The sequence below is a fragment of the Haliotis rubra genome, unplaced genomic scaffold (assembly GCF_003918875.1).
Source record: "Haliotis rubra isolate DU_JTF1 unplaced genomic scaffold, ASM391887v1 Scf1539, whole genome shotgun sequence".
NCBI lineage: Eukaryota > Metazoa > Mollusca > Gastropoda > Lepetellida > Haliotidae > Haliotis > Haliotis rubra.
In genome coordinates this window covers 52,407-61,964 of record NW_025765491.1, presented here as the reverse complement: position 1 = coordinate 61,964, position 9,558 = coordinate 52,407, and the positions used below count along the sequence as shown (strand labels likewise).

The following is a 9,558-nucleotide window of genomic DNA, read 5'->3' as shown; positions in this document are numbered from 1 at the left end:
CATAATGGGAACACGAGAGATTTGCCTCGGAACGGCTGTCCACGAGTGTCATCACGTCACCAAGACAACCACATTCGACTGCCCCTTTGACTGCTCGGAACATTTACTGCCTCACCGCGCGGTTTTTTGGGTTATTTATATCTCCAACGTCACCGAGAGGCACGTCTTGCCTGGTGCCGACAGCGTCTACGGTACAGGACACAAGATTGGGATTGTTTTTTTATTCACTGACTAGTCGAGATTTCATCTGGACAGCTCAGATCGTATGGCAAGGGTGTAATGACGGTGAGAAGAACGGTATGCTGACGCGTGTGTTGTTCAACGTCGACAGTCTGGTGTCTACAGCTTTATGGTGTGACGCATCGCATCTCAAGGTCAGACACAACATGTCCTTGTCAATTGTAATCTGACAGGTCGGCGATACAGGGTGGAGATCATTGGCTTCTTTGATTGGTATTCTAGAAGTTGAGGAGATGAAGAATGAGGACAATATTTATGGATAAATTCAAGGACAGAGACGTAACTGGGACCATTCCGGTACTCCCCTGGCAAGCCGTTTTCTCCGGACCTACACCCAATCGAGCACGCTTGGGAAGAAATGGAGCGACGTTTACGTCAACCCAGAATCAGCCACTGATGTTAGCGGAATTGGGACAAGCTTTGGTTCAGACTTTCCCCAAGCTTTCTTCAAACGCTTAGTGTCGTCTATGCGTCGTTGTTGTCAAACCCATCAACGCCAATGGTGGACACACACGATACTGAATTTGTAAACTGACATCTGACACCACATCTCTTCCAGGGCGTGTCACGGTGCCCAGTGTCAAATCATACAGATTTCGATATTATCCTGTCAACAGATTGACAGTGATTAAGGACAATACCACAAATCAAATTATTTTTTCACATCAAAAATTGGAATAAAATCAAATAATGCACAGTTATTTTATTCCAGTAGTATACTTCAGGACACGGAGAAACCAAAGAATTTATGTGTATTTATATTACGTCTCCGGACCAGGCTTGGGGATCGGCATGCTTATCATATCCGGAGGGGTGATAGTTTACTACAGTACCACCTGTGCCTGGGCCGTGTTCTACATGATCTACTCCTGTAGAACAGTTCTTCCCTGGACCAGCTGCGACAACACCTGGAACACTGAGAATTGTGTTGAAAACATGAAGTTAATGACAAGTAAGATTATTGTATGTATATGTATGGGGATGGATATGCTCTCCTTGTAAAACGTATACGGTCACCAGGATACAGTAAACACCCGTTATCATCACTATTTGGTTCTGATGCATAAAACCTGGCTAATGATACAGTCTGAACCGTTCAATCGACTAGTATACGGCTGTCACGGGTGATATCTCAGAGTGAGTGAGTATGTTAAGATTTAACGTCACATCGGCAATATTGCAGCCATATCGTGACGGTGATATCTCAGAAAACATAAGAGATGTGAAATATCAAAACCTTTCTGATGACACAAGTTAAGTGATCGGATCCAGAAATCTTGTTTGTATTGCTGCCAGTGGATTGGTAATACTATATCAAATGAACAGTACAATATTTTCATTTGTTATTGGCTTATCAAATCTATGTACTTCGGTTTGACCACTATATGGGGAAGCACACGTACGTTCGTAAACGAAAAGGGGTGCGTCGATTCATCTGCTCTGCTCAAAACCATGGTTTATCGTGAATAGTGTCTTTTAAGGGCTAATTATGTTATGTTACTTTCAGCAAGTAGCTCCGCCGTTCCAAACGAAACTCAAGTCAACAAATCATTGGCAGTCACCACAAATCTTACTGACAGCGGTGGGGAGAATGAAACGTTATTCCACACTGCAGCTGAAGAGTTCTGGCAGTATGTAGACACATGTTCAGGAACAAGACCCTTTGTATCATTCTTTGATTGTTTTCAGACCTGTCTGTAAAACCATTTGCCTATATTTAGGTCACTTTCACTTTCAGTTACACTATCATTATATTTACTTAAGATTGACTAATGACTACTATTAACAGGTACTTTAGGGGAGAGATTAATATCGTATCAAGATATAATATCCTGAAGTCGGAACATTATGATGGAATGATTACCAACGTGGCTTACAATTACATTGTACCTTGGGAACAGTTGTATTCCTCATGTAAGTTGCTGGCGATCTATAGCCCGCGTTTTACATTGTATTGTCTTCTTTGATTAAAATGTTTCAGTTTTGCATCGTAGTTTTAAATTCATATCTGTGATAATCTAGTACTTTTACTGTCCATCGTTGACAGGTTTTACTCTTCAGAATGTTTACATCTTCAGAATGTTTTCATCTTTATTGTATAAATTGTTTTCGTCACATTGCCGATGTGACGTTAAATATTAACTCACTCACTCACTATTCCTCATGTAATGCCTCTTATTGCCTCAGTTTCAGTGTCATTTTCGATTCTTACACCAGTACACATATCTGATGACGAGATCAAATCAACCGTGACTTGTTTTCAGATACAAGGTCCTCAGCATCAGCTCAGGACTGGAACATCTGGGAGGCATCAAGTGGGAACTCGCTCTGTGTCTCCTTGTCACCTGGATTTTAATATTCAGCAGTCTGGTGAAAGGTATCAAATCAATTGGAAAGGTAATGCCCACTCTTTTTAGTATCTTAGTGTCTCTCCTACCAGAATGATGTCCTGTACCTCATGACTGATGTAAAAGTTTGATTTTATTTAGGAAATGTAGTTTGCCCTATTGTCTCTGGAACTGAAAGAATCATTCCATCCCCTAAATACCAAGTGGTACATCTGGATACTAAACGGTTCCGGCTGTGTATCCAGGATGGAAAAAAAATATTAGAAAGGATCGTTTTCATTTCCCTGAAGCTTGTCACCGGATCAGAAATAATGACAGAAAAAGATACAGTCACTCTCTATCTGTTCTTGATCAAGGTTTCAATGAAGACATGTTGATGAGTTTCATTCTTCTGCTTTTACTTTGTCCTTTCATTTCCATGTTGACCTACCTCTTAATGAACAAATATCTATGATGTTGCTATGTAATTGCACATAAGCCGTCTATACATTGAAGGTTATTTTCTCTTGTTAATCTGCTTTGTTTAGGTTGTGTACGTGACGGCGACAATGCCATATGTGTTTCTCTTCATCCTGCTTGTCCGTGGACTGACTCTACCTGGCGGACCACAAGGTGTTCTGTTCTTCATCACTCCTGATTTCAACAAATTAACGGACGTGCAGGTGCGTGATGGAAATGTATAAATACCTTTCAATTATTTCTTTCAGTTTGGGCCAGAATGACTATCTTGGACAGTGATGAGATAAAACGAACATTCTGGGTAATGGCAATGATATTGGCATTCTCCTAGTCGCCCCCATTCCCGTCTACATAAAACACAACAAGCACATACTGAACAACAGGAACCGACGTGCGTTCCGCGGCAGTGCACTCCCGGCCTTTCAGCATTTATCATGTTTGTATTCTAATGTTGTATTTCTGTATGTTTCAGATTCTCATGATCATGCATCGTTCATGTGATGTGGCATGATGGTGGGTTATGGCTGTCGAGCCGTTATAATACGGTAATATGGTATTGTATGCCATATGTCGGCTGTCGAGCCGTTATAATACGGTAATATGGTATTGTATGCCATATGTCGGCTGTCGAGCCGTTATAATACGGTAATATGGTATTGTATGCCATATGTCGGCTGTCGAGCAGTTATAATACGGTAATGCTGGAAGGTATTCTGCTGATCTCAAAAACCCAGAATAAGCCAGTAAACATACAGCTAATATTCTCAAATCAGCCAATGATGCATTTTCACGCCTGGAATCGTACACTTTATGCAGAATATCAATATCAACAGGCTCCTTCTTCGTTACAGGCTTAGCTAATTTACGTTTGGCTGCTTCTAGAAAATTCTTTACCAAACCATTTTCTATTGCCCGATTTTATATTGTGTTGTTTTGAAATGATTTAACATTTTACACTGAACTCAAACTAGTTTTAATCGAATTGTGATATTCTAGTCGTTATACTGTCCTTCGATGGCAGGTTTTTAAATAAGTATACATATGTTTATTCTTAATACATAACCTTTTGTCGTTACAATATGGCTGAAATATTGCCGATGTGACGTTAAATATTAACTCACTCACTCACTCACTCAAGATATTCCTGTAAGCCTCTATTAACATATTTTTCAAGGAGTTCAGCCAGGAAAGGTAAATTTGATATAGGTCTGTAGTTGTTCAACTGATTTTTTTCGAGGGTAGGTTTCTTCAGTGTAGGCTTAATAGAAGCCTTCTTGAGTGGAGGGGGGACGACTCCTGTCTGGAGACTCGTGTTGATTAACTTCGTGATGACAGGAAAAAGTACATCAACATGTTCCAACAAGAACTTTGTGGGAAGTGGGTCTAAGGCACATGTTCTTGGTTTAGACTGACTGATCAGCACCAGAACCTCTGCTGGAGTAAGCGGAGGAAAGGCTGTGAGAACATCACCAGCAAATTCATCACTCGTGAAACCAATATCTGAAGATAAGGCATCTAGGCCAGATATTATCCTTTCCATTTTGGCTTGGAAATAATCACTGAAGCTTGACGCTAGCTTTAAATTATCATCTGTATGAGCAAAACAGTATTTGGAGCTTTACCCAAAAGGGAATTCAGGTGACAGAACAAGGTCTTTGGATTACCAACTCTGCAATATTTTGTCATTTGAGTACTTAGCACTAGTAGTTTTAAGCAGTCTGTTAATTTCTGGAATGGTTATAGATTTGTCTGTCGATCTCTAAGCGAGATTTAGATTTCCTTTCATGGGTGCGTCTCTGTGTCTTGGCTAACTTGATAGCATCATTGTACCAGGGTGAGTTCGTCCTTGGACGCACATGCTTTAATGCTTCTGGTGCATGTTTGTCTAATAGTCCTGATAAGGTTTCATTATAGCAAGTCACCAATTCACACACTTCCACAGGTGGATTGACCAGTAGCTCCGATTCAGAAATGCCATTCTTGAATTCACTTTGAGACATCTGTTTGATATTCCTACACTACACGGGTGTAGATTTGTGAATAGCCATATCCACGGAGATGAAGAAGTGATCCGACATCTGTCTGTCCAATACAGTAATATCTTTGATCACATTCTCTTTTGCCGTACAATCACCCAGTCCGGAATATGGCCATTCTGATGAGTTGCCGTAATGACTATCTGTTCTAATCCGTAAGCCTCCAGAAGTCGGACAATCTTAGTGGTATCAAACCTGGAACTATCGTCATAGTGAATGTCTCCGATGATCATAAGTTTGCATTTATTAACATTAACAGCAAAAAAACTGTGGAAACGATAATGTGTTTACTTTAGACTGCGGAGGTCTGTAGATACACAGAATCCTGATTGTTTCCTCTTGAAAAGTGACAAGTGTCTGCATCGGTTCAATGGATTTGAAGTCATGGTTGTGAGTAACAACATGCTGCATCCTTATATACTCTATATACAATAAGGCACCCATGAAGGGCAACCTCCTCGTGGTGGGTGCTGGGTAACGCTAAGCGCCCTTCAAACCCCCGTTGTGGGCCCGGGGGGGATATTAGGTCCACCAACCTGTTTGCCGTGGGTTGCGCCCCTGTGTTGGTGGAGGACGGGATTCTGGTGGTTGAGGGCAAGGGCTCCAGGAACAGTGTTCCTTTGCCCAATACACCACTTCGACCCTTACTTCACCTAGACGGGTGGTAGAACTGGCCCGGTTCTATCAATCGGCTGGTCACGCCAAGCCCTGTGCATTGTATTTTGTCTTGCACACCTTATATCTAATTATTCATTGATTACTTTGTGGACTTGGTAAAAATGTACTTGTACTATTCACTTGCTTAATATAAACAAATACAAAATTACTTGCCTAGAGTCTAACATGCCAGAAGGCGGTGGCTCATGGGCCAATCTGGTAGTACATTATATTCAATGTTACTGCTTGAGTATACTCTCTTGTTATCCTTGGTGCCGCCTGTTGGAGGTCCACAGGCTTCTGGCATCGTCCTTGTTGACACTCCATGGTGGGTGGGGAGCCAGGAGAGTGAACCACAAACTATACAATCATGGCTTCACAAAACCCAAAAAACAAAAGAAACGGTATCATGCAGATGACACTGATGACGAGGAAGATACAATTACAAGACTATGCTATTCGGAACGTGAAACCTGGCCTCGATTCATTGTTGCAGAGTCTAGTGAGAAGAAGTTAACTTCTTGCTCTCCTTTTCTATTAGAAAAAGCAATTCAAGGTATTGCTGGAACTGTTAAAATGTAACCAAAACTAGATCTGGTTCAATTCTAATAGAATGTGTAAAGAGAGAACAAGCAGCAAATCTCATGGAAACAAAATCCTTTGCAAACATTCCTGTAAAATGTTATCCACACAAGTCTCTCAACTTCAGCAAAGGCATTATCCGAGACAGAGATAGGAGTCTAGCTGATCTCTCCACGGATGACATAGTAAGTCAATTAAGAATACAGGGTGTAGTTGAGGCGAAGCGTTTTACATTCAAGAAAGACGGTGTATATTTGCCTTCCAATACTTATCTGCTTACATTTGATGTTCCAAAGTTGCCACAATCTCTTAAAGTTGGATGCTTCTCTATGTAGATTGATCTGTATATTCCTAATCCTCTCAGGTGTTTTAACTGCCAGAAATTCGGTCACGGACAAAACTCGTGTAAAAATCATGCTGCCTGTTTTTTCGTTGCGGTGACAAAGATCACGACAGTGGAACATGTACATCAGAACCAAAATGTGTGAACTGTTCTGATTCACACATATCCTCCTCTAAAGAGTGTACTGTTTGGAAATTTGAAATGGCCGCCCAACGCATCAAAACAGAACAGAATATTAGTTTTACAGAGGCAAGGAAGTTGGCTGCTTCAGCTACTCCATCTGGTAACACTCCACTGCGGGGTAAATCAACTTACGCTCAAGTGTCGAAACCCTCCACTCACTCCATTGATTGTCAAACTGACTTGACTTGGGTGAATACACAGACTCCTATCCGTGTTCATGATCTCACTTCTGGCACAACTTCTAACTCGTCCTCACAAACAGTATCACAATCATCAGAAACCCAAACATCTGCACCAATTGTTGACTATTCCAAAAAACAACATAGAAATGAACGAGTTCCAAAGGGACAAAGGGACCCTGTGTCCATTTTAAACAGGTTCGATCTCTTAGATGACATGGAAGTGTCATCCCAACTGAAACACCAGCTCCAAGAGCCATTCTCCCAAAAGAAAGGTCGGGAGCTTTCTCCCATAGCACATCCTAAATGACTTCTCAAAATATAATCCAGTGGAACTGTAGAGGAATGAAGAATAATTTGAATGAGTTACAGCTTTTAGTTCAAGATTATACACCATCAGCTTTATGCTTGCAAGAGACTTATCTCAAATCAACTGATCACTTTGACTTACGACGATATACATCATACCATTGTTTCTCCCTCCAGGGCATAAGGCTACTGGAGGATCTTCAGTATTGTGAGGCAGGGTATAATCCATAGTCCTGTCCCACTAAATACCCTCTTCAAGCAGTTGCAGTTCGGCTTACTCTGCGTTTTGTTGTCACTTTATGTTCTCTTTACGTTCCACCCTCATCCTGTCTTCAGCAATCAGATCTTCAAAAGTTATATGATCAACTCCCTAAACCTTGTATTATCACAGGTGACTTGAATGGCCACAATCCACTTTGGGGTGGTACAATTATAAATACAAAGGGAAAAATACTTGAGGATTTCATCTCGAATACTGATTTATGTATATTAAATGATACTTCACATACTTATTTACATCCTGGAACTGGAAGTTATTCTTCAATAGATCTTTCACTTACAGACTCAAACTTATTAAATGAATTTGAATGGTCGGTTCACGATGACCTTTGTGGAAGCGACCATTTTCCCACGGTTCTCTCAACTGTACATCCGAGTGATGCCCCACCATCGTCAAGGTGGAACTTTACAAAAGCCGACTGGTCTTTATTTCATACATTATGCACTGAAAGATTGCAACCTAACTTATTCCTTAATGTTACTGATCCTATTCAAACATTTTCTGATGAACTCATTATTATTGCTGATGAATGTATTCCAAAATCCTCTACAGTTCCACACATTCGTAAACCATGGTTTAACATTGACTGCAAACAAGCTAGAAAGGCTAGGAAAAAGGCAGAAAAATATTTCCGTCGGCACCCAACAGTCCATAACTTAAAACAATTTAAAATTTCAAACGCCAAGGCTCGTCGTACATTTAAACAAAATAAACGACAGTCATGGCGAAATTATGTTTCTAAAATTAACTCACGAACACCTATTTCTAAGGTATGGAATATGGTGAAGAAGATAAAAGGTAAAGGTTCCAAATGTAGTGTGCACCATCTTAAGGAGGGTGACTCTTTTTTAACAGAAAAATCTGATATTGCTAACAAATTAGGTGAAACTTTAGCCAAACATTCCTCCTCATCCAATTATTCACCAACTTTTCAGAAATTTAAAACCAGCAAGAAAAAAAGAAAATTAATTTTACTTCCGATAATGGGGAGGATTATAATGAAATCTTTTCCATTCATGAGCTCCATACTGCCCTTGGGCAAGCTCATGACACTGCTTCAGGTCCCGATAATATTCATTATCAGCTTCTTAAACATCTCCCTGAATCATGTTTAGAAACATTATTAAATATCTTTGACAATATATGGACTTCTGGTAATTTCCCACCATCATGGCACAATGCCATAATCATTCCTATTCCTAAACCCGGACGAGTTCATACTGATCCGTCTAATTACAGACCAATTTCTTTAACTAGCTGTGTTTGCAAGACAATGGAACGTATGGTTAATAATCGTCTAGTTTGGTACCTGGAAACCAACAACCTCATCACTGACATTCAATGTGGTTTCCGGAAAAATCGTAGTACCATCGATCATTTGGTACGATTGGAGTCTTTCATCAAAAATTCCATGCTAAATAAACAACATGCTGTGTCGATTTTTTTCGATCTTGAAAAGGCATATGATACGACATGGAAGTATGGCATTTTGAAAGATCTCCATGATTTTGGTTTGAGGGGTCGTTTACCTTTTATATCACAGTTTTTAGAAGACAGACAATTTCAAGTCCGAGTGGGGACTACCCTGTCTGATCATTACAGTCAGGATCAGGGAGTCCCTCAAGGCAGCATTTTGTCTGTCACTTTGTTTAGTGTTAAGATCAACAGTTTATCCAAGGTTTTAAATGATTCAATTGATGGATCTCTTTTTGTGGATGATTTTAATATTTCTTGTCGTGGTAAAAAGATGCATACTATTGAACGGCAACTGCAGTTGTGTTTAAATATAAAATAGATAAATGGTGTCTTGAAAACGGTTTTAAATTTTCTAAATCCAAAACTAATTGTATACATTTTTGTAGAAAATATAAACCGCATAAAGACCCGGAACTATCTTTACATGGCACTCCAATCAAAGTTGTCAAGGAGGCCAAGTTCTTGG

The 9,558-nt window shown here is 40.1% G+C and overlaps 1 protein-coding gene across 1 annotated transcript; it reads left to right on the top strand.

Annotated features, from left to right (window-relative positions):
- The first annotated feature begins 1,032 nt into the window (after positions 1-1,032).
- Positions 1,033-3,558, top strand: LOC124270688 (sodium- and chloride-dependent GABA transporter 2-like). The gene is made up of 5 exons (XM_046705716.1): positions 1,033-1,192; positions 1,748-1,871; positions 2,505-2,637; positions 3,116-3,250; positions 3,520-3,558. Exons 1-5 carry the CDS (start codon positions 1,033-1,035, stop codon positions 3,556-3,558), a joined length of 591 nt encoding a protein of 196 aa, XP_046561672.1.
- The last annotated feature ends 6,000 nt before the right edge of the window (positions 3,559-9,558 follow it).